Genomic DNA, 27838 nt, shown 5'->3' on the forward strand with positions numbered 1-27838 from the left:
GGGAGGTGGAGGGGGGGGAGGTGGAGGGGGGGGCGAGGGAGGTGGAGGGGGGGCGGGGGAGGTGGAGGGGGGGCGGGGGAGGTGGAGGGGGGGCGAGGGAGGTGGAGGGGGGGCGGGGGAGGTGGAGGGGGGGGCGAGGGAGGTGGAGGGGGGGCGGGGGAGGTGGAGGGGGGGCGGGGGAGGTGGAGGGGGGGGCGAGGGAGGTGGAGGGGGGGCGGGGGAGGTGGAGGGGGGGGGCGAGGGAGGTCGGGGGGGGGGTGCCAACTCAGCAGCGCCGACGGTGGTGGCGGGGGGGGGTAGAGGCGGAGGGGGAGGGGCAGTGGAATCGCCCCGTCCAGCGAGAGAACAATAGCGACGGTGCCTCACTCGCTCCCTCGCTCGCTCTTCATTCTGTCGGCTGGCGGACCACCGCTCATTGCCACCACCACCACCAACCCCTCCCCCGCCGTCGTCATCTTGGGGGTTGTCGCTGCTGCCCCTGCTGCTGTTTGCAGTAGCGCGCGAGTTGAAGCGCGAATCGCCGGCGTGAGGGAGAGACCGAGAGGGGAGAGAGGGGAGAGACGGGAGAGGAGAGAGGGCGACCGAGAGAGGAGAGACGAGAGGGGAGAGGAGAGAGAGGGGAGAGGGCGACTGAGAGAGGAGAGACGAGAGGGGAGAGGAGAGAGAGACGGGAGGGCGACTGAGAGTTGTCGCTGACTGGCAGCGCGCGCGGGCTGGACCCGGGCCGGACCCGCGCTTTGCCTTCCCCACCACCACCACCACAACCACCACAACCATCACCACCACAACCATCACCACCACCACCACATGGCCGCGATGTTTCCCCCCTATGGCTGCGACTGCTGCGTCTATTTCTTCATCCGTGTGGGCGGCACGGGGCTGTGAAGACAAGGGGGGCGGTGGGCCTGCCTGCCTGCCTGCCGTCTCGCTCTACGGTGGTATTTGCCGAGTTGACGTTCGTGGTTTTTAGTGAATATCGTGCAGTAGTAATCGTGGTAACAGCGCTGGCAACAATAACAGTCGCAACAGCAAGCTGCGCTGTAGTTGAACTTTAACGAGCGGCGACAAGAAGTACAGTGGTAACATCGACAACAGGAACTTCGACAGTAACAGCGGTGGCGGCGAGATTTGCAGCAGTAACAGGAATAGCAACAACAGCGGCGAAAAACAGAATCAAATGTAGCAGCAGTGACGGCACTGGGCCGCGTATAAACATTGACGGGTAGCAGCGTCAACTTCGCCATCAAACGCAAAGCAGCAGCGAACATCAAAAACGCCATCGATATTAACAACAATAATAACAAAAAGGGAGGTTTGGGCAAGAGGACATCAGGACGAAGGTGAGGAAGGGTACCGTTAACTACACACTCACTCACTCCAGTGACATCTCAAAGCCAACAAACATCATCGGCAACACTCAAAACGCGACAAACTCCCTCTACCGTCCAACGTGGACCTTCCTTCCGGCCAGCCACCATGGCAATGTCCACCGCCAACACCACCACCAGCAGCAACAACAGCAGCAGCAGCAACGTTTCGGGCCCTCTCTCCAGCGGAAGGGCCACCAACGGAGGACCTGGGTTGACGATGGCCCCGTGCAACCGGTACCCGTCGACCATCACCACCATCACCACCACCACCATCAACAACAGCGCCAGTAGCAGCAGCAGCAGTGCCCTGCCAGCCACGGTGACTGCTGTGTCGGGCAGGGAGGCAGCCACGGGGGTCTCCTTCCAGCTGCAGATCGGCCTGGCCCGAGAGACGGTCACCGTGGACTCTGCAGAGCCCCCGGGGTCATCGGCCGTGCGGAATCTCGCCTGCGCCGTCGTCGATCAAAAGGTCTGGGTTTGAGATGTCCGCGTCAACACGTGCGGGGAGTTTTTAACTCACCCACCCCCCCACCCCCACCGTGTTATTGCACGGGGAAATTGAGGTTTTAAAAAACACAATTCAGGTCTGTACGAGCGTTACAGACGTTTTGAATACGGGCAAAGAAAAATGTGTCCTTACTCTTTGGTTCTATTGGGTAAAGTCACGTAGGTAAAAAAATAAAATAACAAAAATCACGACGTTTCGGCCACAACACAAGCGGCCTTCATCAGGTGAAAGGGACGAGACTGTCTGGAGGACAGCGCTGGAGTGAAAAAGCCACGCTCAGATCACGACCTTTAAGCTGTGTGAGAAGAAACAAAGCGCCTTGACAAAGGAATTGGCATATGATTTAGCATTGAAATGGTTGAGTGATTAGCTTGTGACTGGTCCTGTTTGTTTGTTTGTGTTTCTCCCTTATTCTTGGTTCTTTCGGTAAAGTCACGTAGAAGGGAAATAATAAAAATAAAACAATTCTCACGACGTTTCGATTGCGACACAAGCAATCATCAATTTTCTTGCTGTGGTTTTCTTCACACCTAATGATGATGATTGCTTGTGTTGCAATCGAAACGTCGTGAGAATTTGATTGTTTTATTTTTTTGTAGTTTATTATTTCCCTTCTACGTGACTGTACCGAAAGAACCAAGAATATGAATCCCTGCAGTCACGAAAGCTTTAAATTGAAAGTTGTTTCTCCCTTGTGATGGGACTTTTTTTTAGGATGAACGTTGATATTTATAAGGGCACGGGGTGACCACCAAAGTCTGTAATAAGGCAGGCACTGATAAGGGGTTGACAGGTATTATAGACAGAGATCCATAGACATCCATAGAGACCCACAGAGATACATAGAGATCCATAGATATAGCATTCCTGCAGTCACGAAAGCTTTAAATCAAAATATAGCATACCCTGTCAACCCAAACGGGTTAACCCGTATTCTTGTACAGGGAAATTGAGTTTTAATTTTTTGTCTTAGTTTGTGTTTCTCTCTTGTGATGTGACTTTTTTTTAGGATGAACGTTAAGATTTATAAGGGCACGGCGTGACCAATAAGGTCTGAATTGGTCTGTAATGAGGTACTGTAGGCACTGATAAGGGGGTTGCAGGTCTGGGTTAATGTGAGTTGTGTGTTGGACAAACTATTTAAACTTGCAAACTAAACTTTATTTATGTTACCAAGGTGAAGGCCCACCGAGACCGTGTTGCGCTTTTTTCAGAAACGACCTGGCTATCGCAAATTATAACCTCAAACGAAGTTGGCTTATCGTCACGTGGACATTTCTAGATGCCGGCATACTCTGTTGTGGTGTTCATTCGAAATGTGAAGGGGAAAACCCGGAGGACCCGAAGAAAAATCCCAAGCGACCACGGGAGGAGAGAGACGCAGACTCCAAATATATAGGCGTCAGGGTCCGGATCGAACCCACGACCTCCTGTATATCAGGCGAGGTAGTTACGTGTGGTGGTTGTGATGGTGAGTGAATGTTTGTGTGGTAGGCAAGTCATAATCTGAATATGCATTCATACTGGAGGAATCCGATGAGCTATAAAGCTCTTTTTCACACATGTCCAGTAATTGATGTGTAAGGGGCCCTTAAAGATATTCTGTTGTCTGTGTACGGTATAACTCAAATGGATTTCTGTTGATAGTGAATTTGCCGGCTTCTTTGGAATACCAATTGAAATGACATTTCGATGTCGTTTCATGGTGAGTGGTGGCTCTTAAAGTTCTGATGGGTATATGGTACACGCTACTGTATATACCACCGTAATGTAAGTAACATTTCCAGTTTCGTATTGTTCCATGGTGATGTTGAGCACAAATGTCAATATCACCTCTTTACATGGTCATAGTGAGTGGTTAGCCCTGAAGGATGTTCTGGGAACTGTGGCATAAAAAAACATGTTGATATAGCTTCATTGTGATTGTGAGTGGTGCTTAGGAATCTGCTTGGATCTGTGGGGCATAAAACCTCAAGTTGAAATAGTTTCATGGTGATGGTGCGCGAATGGGTGAGGTGCGTTACATTTTGCTGGGATCTGTGGCCTAAATAACTTATTGGATTAGTTTCATTTTAGTGACGAGTGAATGGGAAAGTGAGCGACTCCTCAACAAACTGGGAGTTATGAAATAAACAACGTAAGCTCAAGTAAAATTAAGAAAAGTTTTTATCCTCTCTGGCAATAAAAGAGGAAGTGTTAAGATGTCCAAACACCAAATATAAGCCTTTTGGAAGGCATCAAGTCTGCATTAACCACACAGTACTTGTGGCAAAACATGCACACAAACATGCTCTGATCATTTTATTAACATTGTCTATGAAACGGATTGGCCTACACCAGTGTTAGATCAGAGAGCGCCAAAAGGCGAACAGTCGAAAGACAATGCAGCTTTTTTTTGATACTGGCAAAAAGAGGTCCCGTCGATAGTTAATCTGAAGTGGTTTCAATAACACACGTTGAGTGATTTGGCGAGTTGGTGAGCGAGTGATCGTTTCGAATCTGCTCTGGGTCTGTGGCATAAGTCGAGTGGAATGCAGTACATGTATTTAATGTGCCATTTAAAGCAGTCGACGTGAATGAGGGGGAAAATGAATTGAGTTGTTTTACACATATGGCCACTGGCATGTCTGACTTAAAACAACTTGCGTTAAAATTACATTTCCTTTGTTTTTCAAGTTAAGGTGTTTATTGAAGCAAACCTCTGAAATGCGGCTGCAGGATGTCATCCTGGGGTTCACTGGCCTAAACAACGAGTGAATATTTATGTTGGTTTCTTATCTATACCAATGTAAACGAATGTGTTCTTGTAAATTAAGGGAATTTTTCCAATTAAGTCGTTTCAATCTAGGGGAAATATTTGCTTAACGTGGTGTGTACGTAACTGGTCACTATAGTTGGTGGTCGAAAAACACTTAAGCGTCAACGCCATATAAAGGTTTCTGGGGATTTTTTTTCACGTTGGAGTACTCTTGCCGAATGAACACTCGGGCTATGTTCTTAATAATAACAGACGTATAAACTGACGTTTCAGGTAATGGTCCTTCAAAGATCGAGCTGCTTATGGGTGGAGAGCGCACTTTTTACTCTGATGCCTTGAAAATTGTGCAAGGAGCTGATGTAAACAGTTTTGAAATGATATACTATCAGTTTTTTTCCCATTAGCAGATACCGCAATGTGTTATCGGCAAACACCATCTTATTTACACAGTCACGGTCTCGCAGGGTTTGTTTGCCACTCAATAATTGTTGAGTGGAAAATACCGTCCATGTCACTTCAAACCTGTTCGTATGGCTTTGTTTGAAGACTGCATACCACGTTGTGACAAGTCAACAGTGGATGGTGACATGCGCCCTTACTGGCCACTGCTATATCAATGCGGAATGTCCACCAGTTGTGCACAGTTGTATAAAGAAGGGCACGGAGCCACACCACACTTGTATGATCAGCGAAACCTGCTTCGACTTTTATTTAAGAATATGATTACAATATCGGTTTGTGATAAAAGAGGCTGGTGCTTGGTCTTATTGATAAACTGGCAACTGCCATAAGAATGTGGAATTCCCACGAGTAGCTCAGAGCTGTGTATGGGAGATAAATGCCATCCCACGCTCGTGTGAGCGGTAAATTGCTCCTATACGCAAGGTCCAGTATAATAGGTTTGGAATGCAACGGTGGCCTCTCAACAACATCTACAGTTGCTACGGAATATAACTTAATATTTAATGCAACGCTTCTCCAAAACCCTGAATATTCACAATGCATATTAGGGACCTTATTAATAATAATTTAAAGTTATTTGTTAGATCACTGCTGGGTGAAAGCCACCCCCTTGCCAGGATGGTCATGGGAGTTGTTGCATTTTAATTTATCGTGGTAAATTGAATCAAACTTAGCCTAGGACAGGAATGGAATACAACCTTCTGGATTTGCAGGGCAGTTTGTGAACCACACAAACCACAGTTTCGCCACTCTCCCCACTCAACCTTCGTTATGCTTAGTGACATCCAATTACATTTTGTGGAATTGAACGTATTTGAAATAGCTGATTGAACATAGTGTGATCATGAGCGTCACTCTTAAGGTTACATTTTTGCCGTGTCGTGGAATGTTTTTTTTAATTTGTAATTGGGATGCACACATGCCTTTATTGACACATAAAACAACCATAAGTGTGGATGGTGAAGAGCCACAATTGCTCTGTATTATACCTTAAATAAACAGTCAAGAGCAATGGTGACAGCTCTTGTACCGTGAAAGTTAAACGAGCAGGCTCTACTGGTCCGTGTGGCACTAAATTATTTTTTATTATTTCTGCAGGTGCAACCACATTTTCCACCCCTCTAAAAGTCATATTTTTTTTTACACATGAAGTGGTCCATGGCATACGGATCCAATGTGTAGCTTGAACCATGCTTAATTTATCTGGCCCTTATGTCATTCTGCAAGAGGTTCAGTGAGGAGTTGTTTTTTTTTCCTAATGACAGCCACCACATAAATCACTGTTCGGACACTGTGGGTGTTGACCACGAATTTGGACAAGTAAAATATATTTATATCGTACTGTAGGTGAGCGGGACGATCGGCGTCAACGCCTAAAATGACCACATACTTGAGTGCCAGAGTGGAACAACTTACATAATAAGTGTATTCTCATGGATCAGGAAAGTAAAGTTGGTGCCTTAGATGGTGGGACAAAAACACATGGTTAGGCCACGATAACACGTCCACCGCACCTCCGATTAGCGCGGTTCGCTACGTACGATTCGAAATAAGTTCAACGTACATACACATAATAAGTTGTGCTTGTGTCGAAAAATGGGCGATGCCTAGAGTGAAGAACTATTTTAACATGGCCAGCATTGAACTCAACCCAACTGAATCAGATGTTTTGTCAGAAAGCATGGACTTGATTGAGAGGCTCTCACCAAAGTTGGAATGCTCTTCCTTCAGATATTAGGAAGCCACTGGAGCTATGCACTTTTCAAATCTAGATTGAAAACTCATTTATTGAGAACCGCTTTTTGTGATTAGTTCGCTGTCCTTCCCCTCACGCCTCCGATAAGCACGGTTGGCTACGTACGGCGCGAAAGAAGTTCAACATACATACGAAACACACACCCACTGTGTCATGCCGCTGTTTTTTTTTTCGAATTGGCAACCACTGTTTAATTTAATCGTGAGCTACAGACCGAAGCAAAAAAAAAGTTTGGTAACAATGCCAGGTATTGTATAATAGCCATGTAGCAGTTGAACCCACAAGCGATTCAGTGAATCGACTTGATTTGGGATTGCGATTCGCTTCAGTAAATGATAATTTTTGTTATCTAAATTTTATCGTCTTGTTTTGTTATTTAAAAAAAAAGTATTTTAATTGTCTTGTTATTACAGTCTAGTGTGTTCCAGTAGCCTAAATGTAACACCGTATTATTTGCAATAATTGTTCATTCTCCATGCCTACTATTTAATGCATGTACAAAGCAATTTTAATCTAGTAATCAATATGTCTGTAACATGCGATACTGTTAGGTGGCCAGGTGCCCCAGTGAGGGCTCGCATTGCCGAAATCCTAACTTCAAATCCAAGAAGCTCCACGTTTCTCCGGTGTAGTTGATGCTCTTAGCCCGGACACCAATAACCACAAAGATAAACATAATTTTGTTCTGCACTTATTTAACAAAGGACATAATTCCCAGTGACAGATGGATTGGGGAAAGTGCCGCCGCTGTCGCCTCCTCCTACTGCGTTAATTAAATAGACCTCGGAGGTAGCTCTGTGATATCCGCTTCTGCGGGCTGTTATCCGACACGGAAGGATTGCACTGCCATGCGATAGATCCGAATGTATTCTTCGTCTGGTGAGACGGCATTGATAGCGCAATCAGGATAAAATTGGGGAAAAAACCAAAATAATTGTATATCGTACAAATTACGTGTAGGTACACTTTACAGTGTAGGGTAGCATGCACATTGCAACCTGTGAACGTTCCCATGGCCATATTCCAGTTCATTCTTTAAACAGGTTTTCTTGCCGTGTAATTTTTTCCAGATGCCCCTCGCTTGCAGCCCTCCTCATGCTTCTTTAAAAGCGTTGCGTTTGTTCCCATACAAAACGGGCTTGTAACCACGAAATCCCTGCTCCGAGGTTTTTTTCCACCCCCCCCACACTCTCCTCCGTCTCCAAACACATTAATTAGACATGCAACTTTCAGAGGGAAATTCTGTACTGTACATCAATACACGTGTGTATGTGTATACATGTGTGTCCATTGAGGCTGTATGCTACCAAAGAGGAGGCGCCTTCAATCCTTGACCAATTAGAAACATAGCTGTTGGAGTCTGTCCAGGCAGGAAAGGGTTATGCCATGATGTAAGTTTCCTGTGGTATAGTACCTAACGTCAATGATTTTTGGGACCGTCGGTTCAACACGGATGTTTATTTATTGGATCTGTGGTCTAAGCCGCTTAGCGTTGGCATTGAGAGAGTAACGGGCAGCGCTTTTGGCTGTGTCAAGCACAGTGCAACGTTTACAGCGCCGTGTTTTAAATGGTAAAAGAAGAGGGAGGGGAAGAGGAAAGTGAGCTCAGTAATTCATGAATAATTCAGCTTGAGCTTATTCAGCCTGGCGGTGAGTGTGGCGTGCCATGAACCTGGCGACCAGATTTCGATTCTTGGACGTGGCTAACGTCCGTGGCAAGTGAATATTTGAACTGGTCCCAGGTAGCCTCTTTTGCAGCCTGCACTAACCAATGCAGTGAAGTATTGTCAAACGACCCCTACGACTGACATGGTGTGGGCACGCATTTATTCAGCAGTGGATTGTTAAAGGCCTGAAAATAAATCCACTTTGTGGTTTCCACAATGGCCGGTAACTATTAGCCCCCCCGCACCCCCCCCCCCAACTCAATTTGGTGAATTGTCATGATTCAAGGTCATGATTAAATTCATGATTGGATTCTCTTTTAATCTCGTTCTCATCTTGTTAGTTTTGTTTATGTATTTATTTATGTCTAGTGCAGTTTTTATTCACTCCATCTACCTAAATATAACATGCGCAAATGATCATCAAAAAATTTGGTTATACAGCATTTAATTATCCCATGCATCGTTCAACGCATGTATCTTGAGCGTTAGAATTGCGTTAAATTGATGCGTAGGTGCAGCATTGTCACACGGCAAAATTTTCTCATCTGGCACCGGTTGGACGTATAAAACATGTGTCTTAAAGCTCAGCTGGATTTTGTCAACCGGGTGGCCCGGTTCTTGGTGTGCCGTGCCTGACACCCCGCTGGTTTGTACGAGTTCTACGGATTGATTTTTGTTGTTGCCCACCATGTAACACCACAGCCATGTTGTTGCCAAAGCCAACTGTCAGCTATAAAGCATTTAGGTGATTCTACAGACCATTTTACATTGTTTCCAGGTGTAGGCCTTTGCGTGCCAGTGCTAGACCCTGAATGCCTGATTTCAAACGATTTCCGCGGTTAAATTGTGGCCATGTGGCCCAGCGGTTAGAGCGAAATGCTCGCAATATGAAGGTTGCGAGTTCAAATTCTGTTCGGGGACTGATTCGTTCCATTATGCCCTGAAGGTAAAAAAAAAGAGTGTCGCTTTCACGAAGATTCACGGTAGTTCATGGATTAGCTTCACTCTCGCCATAAGAATATGGAATTTCTACTACCCGGCTCAGTGTTGTAAAGGGAGGATAAAAAATGATCCCATGTTCATTTCCTTCACAATTTTATTAAAATAATAGTCCTTCGTTTTGACTTCTTTCTAAAGCAGAGATTGTTTAACGACCCTTTTGACCATCCTCTGTTGTATGAGGGCCTTTCCATGCGGTGTGGGTCATTTTAGAGTTATTTGACCACACGTCACCCGCTGGTCGGTGCCGGTTGGTAAAAGCAGGGGCCAGAGATGTCGGAGCATTGTGCAGTGGAGTGAAGGACTCGCCCGATGTAAGAAAGGAACCTCCAGTTGCATTTGGCCCAGTCCTACGGTGACATCGTAAGAGCCGCGTTTTGTTGTTGTTTGTCAAAACGTTGGGCAGATTGAAGCGAGACCAGGGCGCACTGTGTTTAGCCCGCCTGTGCATTCATCCCTGGCACCCCGCAAGCACGTGCGGCGTCGCATGAATGGGGGTCCATTGATTGTGACCCCAGGTGGCGTTTGGTCATCGGCAGCGTGAGCGTCGATGCTGTTCTGCCGTTGGAAGTACAGGCGTTTTGAATTCTGTTCTTCTCAGAAGTGTATCTCCCTCAAGCTGGGCAGTATGGGGGACCCTGGCGAAGATCAAAGGGCACTTGGCAACACCGTGTTTCCTATTTAGAGTGCGGCACCATATCTTGTAGAACGGGAACAAGTTTCGCGTGCATTTTTGGTCGAAGTGAAGTGAGAAGTCGTTATGACCACCACTTCTAATCGTCGCTTCCTCCCTTCTGCAAGGTTGTGCAGTTGTTGCAAAGTCAACACCTGACCCCCAAGGTCCGCTCTTATACGAGTCTACGTGAACGGACAACTTGAGTCGACTCAAATCCAGCCGAGTAGGCCGGATTTCTCCCATAACTCGTGGGTGAACAGTCTCGAGTTGTGTGTAAAAAAAACAAGTGGTGTTTGCATAATTCTCCGAGTTACTCAAGTTATCACGTCAGTTGGTCAGGTCACTACCCCAGATGTAAGACTAATCATTGGCACCGTGTAGAACGTTTTACATTTTTACTGTTTTTGCAAACGTGTTTCCGCTCAGCCTGAAATATGATGTTGGAATCCAGGTCTTGAGATACTGAAAGTAATTTATATTCTTGGTTCTTTCAGTAAAGTCACGGAGAAGGGAAACAATAACATAATAATAATATAAAACAGTACAAAATAAAACAATATTATAATTTTATTGTTTCCCTTCTACGTAACTTTACCGAAAGAACCAAGAATATGAATCCCTGCAGTCACGAAAGCTTTAAATCAAAATTCAAAATAATTTGTCCGGGATGATTCAGGGGCCCTCTCTTGAATTGGCAGCCAATTCTAGTTTTGTCTGAAAGCATGGATACGGGATGTTGGGGATGCGGGGTTGGCAACTTCTAATTTTTCTACTCGAGTTATGTACACAGACTATTACATTCTCATTATCACCAGCGTCTCGCTTGAATAACAATGGTCTTCCCTTTGTTATTCATTGTGACACCGCTGGCTGTTTCAGGTTTTCCACCTTCAGTCGCCAATCTCTGGGTGCCACTCGAGTGACCACCTCGGCAACCAGCCCTCCTCCATCCTGCGCACATGTCCCCACCCATCACAAACACACTACCACATTCTAATCATCATCATCATCACCACACCAGGCTCTCGCTTTTGGTCTTCCTCTTGTTGCACAGTCATCACGCGTCCATCAAGGACCACTCTTAAAGTCATCATCATCACCATCACTTGGCCATCTTTAGATTTTCCCCATTGGTTGGTCTACTCTTCTTGGTTGCCACTCCACTGGCTGCGTTGGTGGCATGACCTCCAATGTAACCGACATGAGAGACAGTCTTTCACTTTCGCATCACTTTCATGGGAGGGGCGGGGGCGGGGAGAAAGAAATTTCCAGATGACCGACTGCTCCCTTTTGCTGCAGATTAATGTTTATTGCATACAAATGTATGCGCCACCCATACCTCCAGCAGAGTGAAATGCGCGCACACACACACATTGGGGTATATTCCGCTTTTGATGGCGACAGCCATGGCCTGCGTTCCCCAAGGCGTGGAAATGTTTGCTCTCCGTTGTGTCGGGTAACAACAAAAAATGGATACAAATTTTTTCACGGAAAAAAACGGGAGCATGGCTTTTAGAGTGGAGGCTTTGCAACGCAAATGGATGGCAGGGATGCAATGATTCACTCTCCCCTGGTGAGGCGATGATTCGTCATGATTCGAAGTTACAGTTAGTGTCGAGAATCGCTTGATTTTTATGTCTAGTTTGTACGGTCTCATTTTTTCTTGTCTGTCTCGTTTGTGCTGTCCGTCTTGTTTGAGCTACCTTACTGTGTCTCATTCGTTCCGTTAACCTAAAGGTATAATTTGCATTCATTGTAAATAATATTTAATTCTATGCATGACTCAATGCATTTATTATAATTGTAAATAATATTTTTCAATGTTTATATTATTACATGCCTCGTGGATTATATCCCATTTCCCCCAACTTGGATACGGGGGAAGGGGGGGATGCTCGCTGATAACCAAATCACCATTAATGTGCCCCATCTCATCAGATTTCTACAGATGAAATGGGCCTTACAAATGTCAATTATTATTGTATGTGAAGGGCTTCTCCAAGTGGTCTGGTTTCCTCCCACACAAAGCTACTATTGGTCAATCATTCTAATTGCAGGCGCCCTGCTGAAAATGTGTTGACTCAATCAGGCTTTGCTGGGTAAAATAATCGGTTAGAAGCAACTTGCTTTGGCAACTGTCGTATGGACACTTTGCTACAGACGTTGGGTGCACGCGTGGCTGATGTTGCAACGAAAAGAGCCCCTTGGCATGTCGTGGGAACTCATCCACATTGCACACACTCCCGCAGTGACGCATTACGCGCCGTCAGGATCTTCAGTGGCATTGTCACTTTCTCAAAATCGGTTATTTTTGTGTGAGCTTCATTTTTTTTATCACACATCCGCACATTTAACTGCAGATAGGAAGGAAAAAATACGCATGAAGGGAAGTGATACAGCATTGAGTAAAAAACTTGCGCTGGGTGTAGAGAGTGCGCGTGCATGTGTGTGCTTTGCTCACACGTGGGGGGGAGTGGTAGTGTCGCGGTTAGCACGCTGCACTACGAGCCCAGCGACCCGAGTTCAATTCCCGCTCATGGTCAATGCCAGTGACAATGATCTGAGCCGGTCCTAGGCCTTCCCTAAGTCGACTCAGTCTCAAATAAGTACCTGGTGCGGTGTGTATATATCACCACTAGGGAGACAAAGGCGGCCGGACGTGGTGCTGGCCATCCACCTCCTCGTGTACTGTGCCGGCCTTCGTAGGTGTTGCCCTAACAGTGGTTAAGACTATATTGGGGATCTTTGTCTTTGTCTTTACTCACAAGGGCTTCTCAAACTCCGGTCCACATATGTCGGCACGGCACAGGTTTCCCTATTTCCCAGCCACCATTCACATGAAACGTGTAACAATTAAATGTCTGTACAAATGTGGATAGTTGGATGGTGGTTGTGGTGTTTAGCTAAATTGAGTTTGAAAAGGCCAGAACTTCAATAACACACACACCATTCTCCACTCGCCAGCACCACATTTGTCACAAAATCCCCAGCCGTCCCCTATATGGGTCCTATGAAATAGTTAATACATAAATAATGCTGTTTATTTACCAAGCCAAGCCTCCATAATCTTTCTCAGGAGGGTTCTCTATTGGGATGTTTGGTCGATAATCGCGTCGAGTGGTTGGTTCGATGTGTGAGGAAAGCAGATGACCCTCGCAAACTCTCACACGCATATTGTGAGGTAACAATCAAAGCTCCGCTTAGAATCATGCAAAAATAAAATATCTGCGCTGCCATCTCTTTGCGAACTCGCATCCCAGACCCACAACACCTGGTTATCTTTAGCAGTCTCCCATTGAAGTGCCAACCAGGCTCGGCTTTGCTTAGCTGCTGAAATGTGATTTGAGATTTGTGTTGCACATTGGGCGATTTCAGTCGTAGGTCCCAATTGTCACGTATGTCTGTATGTATGTATGTTGAAATTATTTCGCACCGTACGTAGCCAACCATGCTAATCGGAGGTGCGGGCAGTGCTTTAAGTAATGGGAAGTCAGTCAAGTAAATTGGGTGTCTAGTGGGCAAGGCAGGGCACTTATGTGGCCAGGCGGCTAGGCACCTAGGGGCAGGCACGCACACAAGGGTGGGCAGGCAGGCAGGACCCGGCTGGCCGACAGGAAAATAACATGTTTGTCACACATTGGGCCCCACACGGAAAGCGAGGTGGGACGTCCTGTGGGGAGGCTTCTCCCGCAGGAAATCGCTTTGCGCGCCCACTGGCTTAGCCTCTTCCCCGCGGCTCCTCCGTCCACGCCACCGCCCCCCCCCCCCCTTGCTCCATCGGCAGATGTGCGAGCCGATAGGCAGATCTCCTGTCTCGGCTCTGCTCAAACTGGGTGTTGAACTGCCAGTTGTAAGCATTGGACACGTGGTGATGTAAAAGTTTGATGATTGAATTGAGTTTTGTAAGCAAGAGGTGAACTTACACGTGTGTGCAAGAATCGATTATACACGAGTTATGAACGTGATGTAGTTAATAGGTTTATACTCATTTGCATGTACAAACCGCGCAATTTTGAATCTCCTGTCCAATTATATAGTTTTGTTGACTCCATTCACCTAAATGTAACTGAAGGATATCATTTTCATATAATTCTTAAAAGTATAAAATGTATTCTCACTAGCACGTTTTTTTCAAGAATAGTTTTTAATTGTATCGTTATGCGCCTCCCAGTTGCATTGAGGTCACTGAAGTCTACAGAAATGCAAACAGCGCAGGACGAACGAGAAACAAATCGACGATGTATCACCAACAAGATAAAGAATCGTCGATCACTGAATCGAAATTTCGACCATTTCGTGACCGTTCATCGCTTCTCTTAGGGCGGCGATTCGTTTGTCGAGCGGGCGCCAGAACCATCCCGCAACGCGCTAATTGCCAAATCCCGCGTTGCTTCCTCTCTCTTTGATTTTTCTCCCGTCTTCGTGTTCCAGGAAGCATGTTTGACGCATTCGCCTGTTTTCGCAACGCGCCGTAACCAAAATTGTTTTTGCCTTTTCTATCGCCGCATTTAACGTTGGAGAAGTTTTATTTTTTTAAAAAGCGCCTTTTAAAAGATCACGCAACGTGCCGCCGTGGCGTTAAAATGTTTTAGTTTCCGGGCTTCCGGCAGTTTATTTTATTTTACTTAGCTTTTGTTTTATTTAGCGTCCCCACCGTATTTTGTGCACGTCTCGCCGCCGCCGCCTCCTCCCGCCCACGCTCGCACGCCTACGCAGACGATTGCGTTAGCGCCATAAGCAACCTGCTCCACTTCCCGGCTCTTTGAGCATCTGGTTGTTGATGTCCCCGGGTCTGCTTCCCCCTCTTTCCTGTCGGTCACATGGGGTTCCGGCCCGGACGCCGATAGAGAGTGTGGTCACTCCGCTGCACTTGTCAGCCAAAAACCTTGCGAGAGCAAACACGGTGAAGTACTTGGCCCAAGTTTCGGCGGGTGCCGATTTTTGACTTGTCCAAGCAGCATTTCCAAAACGTTTAGGTCATGACCCCAACGGGGCACTTATGTCATTGTGCAGTGGGTGGTTGTGACTCCTAGTGGTATCATATCTTGCTGACCATCTTCAAGATGCTTCATGGGCTAGCTCCTGCCTACCTCTCCACTCTCACCTCATTCTGCTCCCCTCCACAAACCCTTCGACCTCTACCCTCTCACCTCACCGCCATGTATAAGCTTAAAAGTCGTATTTCCTGAAATGTGTCAGCCTTCAGGATAGCAGCAGTGTTCCCCCACCACACTAAGGTATAGCCAAACAACCGGGACGAGTAACATGGCATGGAGGAGGCCTTCAACCTAGCAGTGGATTGACAAAGCGCTGTCATTCACTTACTAATGAAGGTGTGGGTGTGCCACCAGCGTCACGGAAGGCCATGGGGCGTGTGGGAAGTACTGCAGCAGGCATGTCACCCTTGGGGTAAATTGCCGTAAGTAGGATGCCCTTCTCCCGCGAGACAGCTCGCATGCAAAGCGTGCGACGGGTGACCATGCGCAAAACTATTTGTGATATTTCAAAATATTTGCACACGGGGGAGGGTAAATTTACCGGCACCTTTGGCTGGGTGTAGCTCACTTTTCTGCGCAAGTGTCACGTAAGGTGTGAATTGCCACCGTTTTCAAGTTTGTTACGCTACAGCTGCAGCGTGAATTAATGTTTTCTTTTTACCTGCAGCGCAAATTCAACCCCAGAAACGAAACGGCCCTTGATGTGTAGATTACGCCCACCTAGGTTGATGTGTTCCAGTCTGCCCGACCAGAGATTGAAGCTCCATTTGCGATGTAAAAAAGTCTTTAAATTCGAAGAGTCGTGAGCACTGCCGCTGCGCTCGAAGCGACGCCACCGCATGCCGTGGCTCTCGTATATTAAAATTCTTCAATGTAATGAATTTCACAGGGCCATGCTATTCTAGTATGCTGGACCGTAACTGTAAAGCCTCATTTGTGTTTAATCTCATGAATGAAGCCTCAAGCTCATGGTTGGAGGACGGTTGATATAGCCGCGCCTCCGGTTAGCACGATTGGCTAGGTACGGTGTGAAAGAATTTCAATATACAGCCACATTTTTTGGTTATTTGAGTAGGATCTTCATGTGAAGAGCACATTCCTCATCAGCCACCCCTTATCTCTCTTACTCGTATATTGAAAGGGCACGTCTGATGGGTTTTTTTTTACATTGAACCGTAGGCATGGAATTATTTATTGATTAAAATCAATTGTTACTTTCGTGATACATGCATTGAATCATGCGCGCGAAAAAATATAATGAATCACTTCTGTAAGTTTTATGCAACTGAAACGAATGTATGTTGAACTTCTTTTACACCGTATGTAGCCAACCTTGCTGATCAAAAGTGCGGTGGGAAGGACAACAAACTAAAAACGAAAAGCAGTTATAAAAGAAATCGTTTTTCAATTTAGATTTAAAGGGGTATAGCTCCAGTGGCTTCCTGATATCGGAAAGAAGAGTTACAGACGGCCGCAGAAGCGCGTCCGATGCGGTGACCGTCTTTGTTCAATGGCTAGGCAAAAGGCCGCCGCAAGGATGACCGGAGTTGGTGGGATACGCCAGCGAACCAGTGAACAACACCAAACGACGAGACGGATCAAGTGAGGCAATACAGACGTTCGAAATTGCCATCCTTAAAAGTCGGTATTCTTCAGCTCGCGTTAGGAGGGGGGTAAAATTTGCCCCCCCAAAAGACAAAGGTAGAAGGCATGAGATCGTAAAATAACGTGGCAGCGTTGTTGAGTGAACGGTGTCGCTGTACGCAGCACAAGTGACGCTTGGGTCACGGTACTTGTTGCAGCACACAGCACAAGTGACGCTTGGGCCATGGTGATTGTCGCTGTACACGGCACAAGTGACGCTTGGGCCATGGTGATTGTTGCTGCACACAGCACAAGTGACGCTTGGGCCATGGTACTTGTTGCAGCACAAGTGACGCTTGGGCCATGGTACTTGTTGCTGTACGCGGCACAAGTGACGCTTGGGCCATGGTACTTGTTGCTGTACGCAGCACAAGTGACGCTTGGGCCATGGTACTTGTTGCAGCACGCAGCACAAGTGACACTTGGGCCTTGGTACTTGTCGCTGTACGCAGCACAAGTGATGCTTGGGCCATGGTACTTGTTGCAGCACGCAGCACAAGTGACACTTGGGCCATGGTACTTGTTGCAGCACAAGTGACGCTTGGGCCATGGTACTTGTTGCTGTACACAGCACAAGTGATGCTTGGGCCATGGTACTTGTTGCAGCACACAGCACAAGTGACGCTTGGGCCATGGTGATTGTTGCAGCACACAGCACAAGTGACGCTTGGGCCATGGTGATTGTTGCTGCACACAGCACAAGTGACGCTTGGGCCATGGTACTTGTTGCAGCACAAGTGACGCTTGGGCCATGGTGATTGTTGCTGCACGCAGCACAAGTGACGCTTGGGCCACGGTACTTGTTGCTGTACACAGCACAAGTGACACTTGGGCCATGGTACTTGTTGCAGCACAAGTGACGCTTGGGCCACGGTACTTGTTGCTGTACACAGCACAAGTGACACTTGGGCCATGGTACTTGTTGCTGTACACAGCACAAGTGACGCTTGGGCCACAGTACTTTTTGCAGCACAAGTGACGCTTGGGCCATGGTGATTGTTGCTGCACGCAGCACAAGTGACACTTGGGCCATGGTGCTTGCGGTTGCCGCAATATCGCAATTCGTTTCACACGAAGGGCATTTGCCACAGGTGGTTGATGTCCGAAGGCTCGCGTGTTATGCGAACGCACGCCCGTGGAGGGCAACAACAATGCAAATTGGCGTTTGAGTCAAAATGGCACGTGACAGTGGGGTCGATTTAACATGTATCCTTTGTGCTCACGATGCACGGATCAAGTGGCGCTCGTGAGAATTGATCGTCTTTCGATGAGGCGATGTTGTTCGTAATCGGTGAACATGAGCCGCCATGGTGGGATAGTTGCGGAGCTCCGATTATCGCTGCAGTTCAAACAATGACTTTTTTTGTCGTACTGCTTTCCTCCGTAACAAACACACCCTCACAGTGCATGCCAGCGTGAGGTCATTCGTTTAATGTCAGTGCACGCACGATGAGTCAGAGGGCATGGGTTCAAGACAGTCGCCGCCGTTGTGTTGTGTCGCCCCCGTTTGTCTCTTTCATTCGTCCGTCTACAATGGCCCCTTTTTGATGCGAGCATTAAACATCACCCAGAGCAAGCAACACGAATCGTTCGTACGCAGTGCGCTTTGTTCAATCCACCGCGAGATGAGGGCCTCGCCGCACAGTGTGTCGTGGTGGGCGGGGGGGGTGGATGTATTTGACCATACTTCACTGCGTGAGAAGGTGGAGAGAAGCACAAGCGTGGGAACACGGTGGCAAGATGTTTATTACCTCGCCTGGTATACAGGAGGTCTTGGGTTCGATCCCGACCCTGACGCCTGCTGTATATTTGTAGTTTGCGTGTCTCTCCCCGTTGTCGCGTGTAATTTTTCTCCGGGTCTTCCGTGTTTTTTTTTCCTCCACGTTTAGAAACGCGCATTTAGAGTATTTGGCTGCTGTACATTTCCACGTGATAAGCCACTTGGTTGAGCTATTATTTGTGGCCAGGTCGTTTCTACAAAAAGAGTTTTATAGCTCAGTGGGCCTTACCTGGTCGATTAAAAATAGCTTTTTTAGCATTACAGGAGAGCAATTGATGTTGCTGCACTCCCCTCTGCTGCCTATGACGTAGTCCCTCACTTACTTGCCGAGTCGTTTGACGTGAATTTTGTACGTATCTGTATATTAGAATCTGAATATTTATTTATACTGGAGGAATCAGATGAGCTATAAAGCTCTTTTTTATAGATGTCCAGGAGTTTCACTTATCCGAAGTAAACCAGAGAAATTGAACAAATGTAAAGTATGACGGTAACATTATTTGTCTTTAACATATATACCGCGACACAAACATCTTTTCTAAGCGTCTCTTTGGAACGTAACGTTTATATGCCTACGCCTACGAACATTCTGCGTTGAGCCACCGCGCTCTGTCTGTCTTCATCTCGACGTGCGATCTCTGCTCTGAAGGTTATAACGACAGCGTGACTGCGGTCGATCGCTGGCTCCGCGTCAACAAGTAACGACGCACGTTTACCGCGGCGTATTCAGGCGGTGAGCCTCGATGTCGCCGGGCGCGCCCTTCACCCCCGCTCCTATTTCCTCGTATCCTCTCGCGCCAGTGCAAAGGGCGCACTCTCACCCCTCTCTTTAACCTGGTTGCACGCGACCCAATCGCCACCATTCAGGATGCCATGCCGGTCCTGAGCAAAGTCGCGCTATTTGTGAGAGCCGTTTTTGGTTCGCGTAAGCGATCGCCAAGGTGAAGTTATGTATGTGCTCTACGTTGAACTTCTTTCGCAACGCACGTGGCCGGCCGTGCTAATCGGAAGTGCGGGAGACGAAGGCACGCAAGGACGTGCCTTCAGAAGTCGCCCTCAGCATTCTTGCCGCACAGTTCGGATTTTCCTCTATATGATGATGTTCAGCGCGTGTTCCTTGCCGTGTAATATTTATCACCTCCATATTTGTGAAATCTTCTTGCCCATGTTATCTATTTGCTTTGTCTTGTGGCTCTGCATAAAAGAGAATAATCCATTGTCGATTGGTTCAGACCTAGCTTTTCAACATTCTGCAGTGAGCCATAATGCTCTGTTCTGTTTGACAAAAGGTGGGTGCTGATCTCGCGGTCTGAGATCTCTTGAAGTCATCCTGAGATCGATTCTGGATTTTAGCTACCTGTGGTTAAACCAGGTTCTCAAGTTTAGAGACTTCATGGTCCAAAGTAATTTTATATACAATTTTTTACGTATCATATTTTGATCTAGACAAATTTTAGCCGAGAATTAAACAACATCGGTTGCGGATATTCCATGCGGCGAGCATGTATCTCTGCAGCAGGGGCGTGTGGGAAAGTGCAGCACCATAAGTGTAGATAAGAGGTCACTTCAAGGGCTCTCAGAAGTTGTTCTCTGATATCTCCTTCCACGGGTCGTGCTCTGGCGCAGGATGAAGCGCTGCACGACAGAGTTCAGAGCGTAGTCTTCAGTGAGTGATATGGTGCTGATTGCATGATCGTAACAACAATGGGGAAACAAGATGAAAAGTGAAAGTTGTTTTGGTTCATTTTTGTAGAAACCAAGGCGTGTTTTAACTGTACGTGACGACCAAGGTGGTTCTTGTTAATCCGACTTTGTCCCAAGTAAAAGCTACAAAATAGTAATGAAATAAGAATAGTAACCATAACTCTGCATCCAGCTTTGTAACTTTTGTTGTGTACCCTGTAACACCATGCTGTATACTTACGTGAATAACTGACAGAGCCCTATAAAAAAATAAATTCCTTAAAATAAGCCATGGTAGAGACCTGCCCAGGCGTCTCGGCGCCATAATTATTGGCCAGAACGATCGAAAGGTTTCGAGTTAAAGCTCTGCTTGGGGGGTTGCCCAAGCTCCTCATCCCTGCACAATCCGTAAAATTATTATCAATTGGTGGTGAAGTCCAAAGTGCTTGCCCTGACGAGAGATTCGCCCTCTCGATTGCAGTGGTGGAATTTCGACCGTTTAAAAAAAAACCCGTTTTATTTTATGCCACCAGGTAAGGCGCCCCACTGAGCTATATAGTTCTTTTTCAGACTCGGCTGTCACAAATGAAAGCTCAAAGAAGTGGCCTTTCACGTGGAGATTTATAGCAGCCAAATTCTCTTAAACGCCGTGATGTCGATTCTGAACGTGGAGGGAAAAACGGGAGGACCCGGAGAAAAATCCACGCGACCACAGGGAGAGAGACACGCGGACTCTAAATATGCATGCGTCAGAGTCAGGATCGAACCCACGACCTCCTGCGTACCAGGCAAGGTGGTTGAACATTACCCCACTGCAGCGCCCTGGCGCACGGCTGTAAGGAGGGGTTGAGCAACACTCTGAATGCTCATCTGAGCAAGAAATGACTCACTTTTTTGAGGAACTGTGTTCTTGATCAAGCTTGTTTTCATCTAACACAGGTCAATCCAGAATACTGAGAAAGTACACGAACAGAGAGTCCGCTGCCCTTGTAGTTGGACGTAGTTTATTCGAGAATAATGTATTGCGTTTCAGCAAAATGCCTCGGTCGGTATATTCGGGCGGCCGTGTTCACATCTGGAAAGAGTAGAACGGTGTTGTGATGGTAAAAGTGGGTGGTTGGGTCCATGCCAAGTTCTAGGTTGTGAGTAATAAAACTACAGAGAACAACATGCCAAACATTGTGGTTCAAAGCCCTTGACTGTAATTCATTGCGTTGCATTCATTATTAAGCGATGTGTGTTTAAAGTTTTCGTATAAAGCCGGTATTTTATAATACTCTGTATTTATTCCACAGGCTCGGTGAGTCTCAAGGCTCTCTTGTTTTCAGAAGATCCCACATTGGAATTCTTGGCCAGTTACATTAATGGCTGTTTGGTTTAATCAGGGGGGAAAACCCATTACTCTTAAGAAGGCATAACGCTCAAAGCTCTGCACAGACGGGTTCAATATATAATCAGTTTGATGTAATGTCATCTAGTGATCGCTTACACGGCTTTATATCGGGAGTCTTTACTTTCATAAACCTGTGTGATGCACCGCCCCTTGTCTCAAGTATTGGATTCCAGGCTTGCACCGCTCTGCTGCCTGTGATGGTGGTGTAGTTTTACACGCGCCATATACAGAGCAACGTTTGGATGCGGCGGTCCTGCATTGCTTAGTGTACTGTGTTTTTCAATCCTGGCAGCCTGAGTTCGATTCCCGGCGGCGGCTAACGTCCGTGGCAAATATACGAATCGGTCCTGGGCCTCTGCCGAGGTCAACTCTGCTTGAAATGAGTAGTACCTGGTTGTGTGTAAACATCGGCACTCGGGAGTCAAAGTTGGGCGGGGCATGCTGCCGACCACACCGCCTTGTGCGCTGTGACGACCTTAACTGCTCATGGCACTGAGCCCCCCCCCCCCCGCAGTCCGTCAAAGGCCGTATGAAAGATCCGTGCTGTTGCTGTGCGTGCGGCAGTTCCCAGAGTGCGGCTTCTTCGGGATGTACGACAAGATCCTTCTCTTCCGACACAACCTGCAGTCGGACAACATCCTGCAGCTGCTCACGCCGAGCGACAGCGTGCAGGAGGGCGACCTTATAGAGGTGGTCTTATCAGGTGTGTGTGTGTGCGCGCGTGCCGGTCTCGCCTCTGTTCACACACAAAGTCAAAGGAGAGTTCCGCGCCCCGCCCCCCATAGCCATTCAGACCGTTGGGAAGAGTGATGATCGCGTGCACTTGTTAAGACGCGCACACACGCACGATAACAAGGCCAATCGCGACATCAGTGCGGCTCCATATGTCTCGACCGTGAGATCTAGCTCAAGAAAAAGACGCGGGGGAAACACACTGTTGTGAAGGATATTTACGTGAGGCAGAGTCAAAAAAGAGAGCTGGACTACACAAATGCGTACACACACACACAAAAGCATTCTATATAACCGTACAGACCGTGGGGCAAGTGCTGTAATTGAGCACCTATTAAGGCTGGTAGAGTGCATGGAGGCAGTTTTTGTACAACCAACCAGGTACGCATCAAGACTTAAGTCTACCTACGGGGTAGGCCCAGCACCGGGTAGGATAATTTCCACTGATGTTAGACGTGACTGATAATCGGACTTGTGCCGGCCGGTTGTTAATATAATACATTGCGCTAACCACTGTGGCATGCGTGTATGCAACATATATTATTATAAAAAAAAATCGAGAACCATTCATCAATTAAAATAAAAAAAAATTTCTCGTGCGCACGACTCCATATGTGTACCATGAGCATCTCATTTTAACCGACGGGTTCGTCACGTGGCGACTTAATATCGCTCGTCTAGTCCTGGAGCTATTTGGCGACCTTGAATTTTGACCCGAGCTAATCGTGACGCATCAGGTGACGCCGCTCGTGGTTGTTTTCGCGCGACCCCTTCCCCCCCCCCGCTCGTTTCTGCCCCAGCCTCGGCGACGCTTGAAGACATCCAGATCCGGCCGCATGCACTCTTCGTGCACTCGTACAAGTCGCCCACGTTCTGCGACTACTGCGGCGAGATGCTGTGGGGCCTCGTGCGGCAGGGCCTCAAGTGCGAAGGTGACTGGCGGCCCGTTTTCGACGAGGAGGCTTCGGTCGCTTCGCCGGCCGCCTCACAGGGCCGCGACGGAGTCGGGGGCAGCGGACGGTTACGGAGAATGGGCGTTGGAACGGTCCTCGCGAGTCCGGCGACCGAAGGGAAAGACCCTGAGAGCGGACGGTGCCATTGGAGCAGACCCTCGGAGGTCGCGTGTCTTACTGTGTGACAGCTGCGGAAGGATCTGGCGTCGGGGGTTGATAGACTTGGTGAGGTGTGGTGGCATCAACGGTTTCAGGCCATCGTGACATCTTGATCTTTGATCTGAAAAAGTCAGAGAGCACTTACCAATGACATCTGGCGGAACGGCAGTGTTTTTTGGCAAGCAAGTATTTATTTTGCTGATTAGCCCCTGTAAGGTTGAAACCTGTTTCGAGAAAAGCTGCGCACAGATCATTTCCATCTGTTGGCCACAATGCAGCCTTGGCCTACAGGACCTAGTATTCTCTGGCAGTCTTCCATTCAAGTATTTATCAGACTTAACGCAGCTCAGCTTCTCAGTTCTGACAAGATCTTATGCATTTTTTGCAGTGATTTGGTTGCAGGCAATGTAATGCATTTTAACCCCTGCACGTAAGTGTGTACATGCGTGTTTGTGTCACTATTTCAGTTTTGCCCATATTGACAACCGCTTTGCCCGCAGGCTGTGGTCTCAACTACCACAAACGCTGCGCCTTCAAGATCCCAAACAACTGCAGCGGCGTTCGCAAACGACACCCATCCAACATCTCGCCGAGCCGAGAGGACATCTGCCCGGTGAGCTGGTATGCGGTGTGGGTCGATGTCTGTGGTAATGGAAGAGCCCGGTGGGTTTTTCCTGCCAAACGTCAACATCCGTGCATACAAAAGAAAGTTTCTAATTGTTGAACATTCCCCACTGTGACGCATGGATTAGAAACACGGTGCAACGGAACGCAAGCTGACAAATGCAAGTTACAGATGTCGTATTGATTCCGGCAGGGCATGTCACTAGAAGGGATGATAATAATAGTAGGATTTCGATTTAAAGCTTTCGTGACTGCAATGATTCATCTTCTTTGGTTCTTTCGGTAAAGTCACGTAGAATGAGAATAAAATAATAAATTGATAAAATAAAATAACACAATAATATTCTCACGACGTTTCGGCCACAACACAAGGCCGCTTGTGTTGTGGCCGAAACGTCGTGAGAATATTATTGTGTTATTTTATTTTATCAATTTATTATTTTATTCTCATTCTACGTGACTTTACCGAAAGAACCAAAGAAGATAATAGTAGGATGTTAAATTTTTATTTAAAGCTTTCTTGACTGCAGGGATTGATATTCTTGGTTCTTTCAGTAAAGTCACATAGAAGGGAAGCAATAAAATAATAAAAATATAAAACAATACAATTCTCACGACGTTTCGACTGCAACGCAAGCAGTCTGATGATGATTGCTTGTGTTGCAGTCGAAACATCGTGAGAATTTTATTGTTTTATATTTTTATTATTTTATTGCTTCCCTTCTACGTGACTTTACCGAAAGAACCAAGAATAATAATAGTAGCATGTGTTACAGTAATGATCCACCAACCCACTGCTTAGGTAGTATGGAGCAGCGAGTCCGAAGTTAACTTTTCTTCAAGAGAGTGAACGCGTATTAGCGTGGCGTGCGCAAGCATCTATCTCAGTTCACGCCATGTTGCTTACGTTTTTATGCCGCGTACTTTGGAACCAGGTAAAATTCGCGCCAGATTTTGTTTTAATTCGATTTATATTCACATGCATTGTTTTTTATCATCTTGTTCCAACCAACGTCGCTTTCGGCTTGTTCATAATCTATGCCGGTTGAAGTCACCACGGTTGGAGCCGAGTTCATTTTAAACACCCCTTCCTTTTTGTTTCGGCTTCTGCGACTTCACACGCCGTGAGCCGGGTTCGTTCCTGCTGTCGTCTTTCACTCCGCTCCGTCTTCACGCCGGATCCGCATGGGTCTCCTGTTCCTCCCGCTCTCTCTGTGTGCTGCCTCTCAGCTGTGTCTGCCCCCCACCCCCCGTGTTGTCGCCTGCCCCGCCTCACCTCGCTGCCCTCCTGCCCTCTGGTCTTGCACTCTGCCTGCGGGGCTTCCTGCCCTTCCCTCTGCCTCGCTGATCTCGCCAAGGTAATCGCGACCCTTTCACCCCCACACTAACACTCGCTTGCCCTCGCGAGAATGCGCCGACCGCCGTGGCATCGAGAGGGCGAGCTGCTTTTTAAACGGCACGATAAGTGTTCTTGTTCTTACGCGGTGGAGGTGTGCAGTGGTTCGTGCAAGATAGGATTTAGGCCACGGGGTTAGAATACTACCTATTATTTGAACACAAATTTTATTATAAGCAGTATGACTCCACCCATGGAAGAATGATCTCGATTAGCAAGGTTGGCTACGTACGGTGCGTAAGAAAATAAGCTTAGACATCACCCCCCTGCTGTCAGACTACTGTTTATCCAGGCTTAAGCCCTGCTTAGCTACCGACATCGGATGATATTGGGAGTATTCTGGGTGATTTGGTCACAGGCTTTTCCTGTATGTATGATTTTAAGCGTGTTCAGTACAGGTGGCCACATTGAATTTGTGTTACCTAGGATCACGTGTTCAGTTTATAAAAAATCGAAACGCAGGAATTTATCATGCCTTACTTTTTATTGTTTAAACTAAACTCTGTTGACCTCAAGCTGCTCTGGCTACCGTCTCATCCTTTTCCTTTGAGGACCTTTCAAAAGGAAATGGTGTATTTGTCATTTATTTACAATACAAAGCTTCACACTAATTATTAAAAAAATAAGAATAGGTTTTGTCCTTTCGAAACTGATTTGCCCACCTGACACTGGTTGAGACTAGGCCCTAAGGAATGCCGTCTCTGGTGTGGGCCAGTCAGTTTCGAAGACGATGGATATATTATCGGAGCATGTTTTTGTGCAAGTTCACCACAAGTACTGTGTGTGGTCAATGCAGACATGATTCCTTGCAAAAGGTTTTTTATTTGGTTTTTGAACACAACCTGTTTTATTTCCAGAATGGGTAAAACCTATTCTTATTTTTTAATCCTTCGAAACTGGCAAAAAAAGGTCTTCACCTTCAGTCTTAAAACTGTTTCCAGGACTGCCCTCCATTGGGATATTTGGCAGAATTCTGCCTCTTCAGTTAGATTCGTTTATTTTAAATACATCTATGTTACAAATGCAATACGCTTGTACGTGTGTTACATACACGTAAGCGCAGGTTTCCCTCGCTTTATGCGGTAGATGCATTCCAAGAAAAGGGCGAGACCCCTGTCTGCCGAGTGGCACACACAGTACACATTGTACACAGAGTACACACACAGTATACACACAGTACACGCACACAATGTTGTCCCACGTCCGACCGAATAGCGCTCGTCTGAGTTAATTCAAACTGCATCGCAAAGCGAATTTTGGGTAGAATGGGTTAGACGCATACAAGTGGATTCGCACAAACCGAGCCCACATGAATCTAGGGAAACGTGTACGCATGAGTACAATATATGAGTACTGTGCATGTGACAAATACAGGCGTGCGTGTAGTCCCGATTTTACTCGAAAACGACCCGTGACACGCCATATGAGATTGATGTGCCAAACGGAGTGACAGTTTTAAATTCACGGGAACAGTAGCGCGGGACGAGCGATGGGCAGGGGCGACTGACCCGGCTGCCACCGCCGGGGGAAGCGCGCGGCTGGAGCGAGTCGTCGAGGGACCCCTCGACGTTGCGACGCGCTGTAACAATGTCGACGGCGGTGGCGGGTGACGGGCGCAGAGGGCTCCGACGGAATCTCCGTCGCCGTTGTGGGGGGGCAAGCGGCCCCCGTCGTGGAGTGGACGCCCCGTGTGGGTGGACCGGGTGGTGGCCACCAAGGTGAAGGTGCCGCACACGTTCGAGGTGCGCTCCTACACGCGCCCCACCGTCTGCCAGTCCTGCAAGCGGCTGCTCAAGGGCCTCTTTCGGCAGGGCGTACAATGCAAAGGTCAGAGAGGGCCGCTGTGTCTGCTGTGATGTCGCTCTGGGATCGTGAACGTAATTCGTCCGCTACGCTCGTTTGTTCGTTGCTTCTTTTTTTTTTTAACAACTCGAAACTTAATTTTGCGATTCTGATGCAAAGATGGTCCTGGGTAATGAGTTCACTTGTTGATCTGTTTTTAATTCTGTGATTGACATTTGACAATCATAGATTTCGGGTGACGTGTCAGAGTTCACACAAGTCGGTAACTGCAGAGTTTTGACGAGGCCGCACGTGTGCGTGGTCGTGTGCGCGTTGACCCCATCGCCTGCAGATTGCAAATTCAACTGTCACAAGCGGTGTGCTGACAAAGTGCGCAACGACTGCCTTGGAGATGGGGAAGGGAACGGAGGTGAGGGCTCTCTGTGGCGCCTGGTGGTTGTGGCTGAGTCAATGTCCTCGGGTGTGGGGATTGAGCTGT

General features: G+C 47.4%; 1 protein-coding gene across 1 annotated transcript in view; it reads left to right on the plus strand.

The window, feature by feature from the left end:
* Positions 1-355: 355 nt before the first annotated feature.
* LOC116947852 (serine/threonine-protein kinase D3-like) overlaps positions 356-27838 on the plus strand; it is a 43691-nt gene continuing 16208 nt past the window's right edge. The window contains exons 1-6 of the mRNA XM_032964056.2: positions 356-1839; positions 22258-22396; positions 23226-23357; positions 24038-24150; positions 27177-27384; positions 27692-27769. Of these exons, the coding sequence (XP_032819947.2) occupies positions 1477-1839; positions 22258-22396; positions 23226-23357; positions 24038-24150; positions 27177-27384; positions 27692-27769 (1033 nt within the window). The 5' untranslated portion in view covers positions 356-1476. The remainder of the gene's footprint in view (positions 1840-22257; positions 22397-23225; positions 23358-24037; positions 24151-27176; positions 27385-27691; positions 27770-27838) is intronic.

This window comes from Petromyzon marinus, chromosome 31 (assembly GCF_048934315.1).
Source record: "Petromyzon marinus isolate PM22_M1 ecotype Great Lakes invasive population chromosome 31, UKy_Petmar_22M1.pri1.0, whole genome shotgun sequence".
Lineage (NCBI taxonomy): Eukaryota > Metazoa > Chordata > Hyperoartia > Petromyzontiformes > Petromyzontidae > Petromyzon > Petromyzon marinus.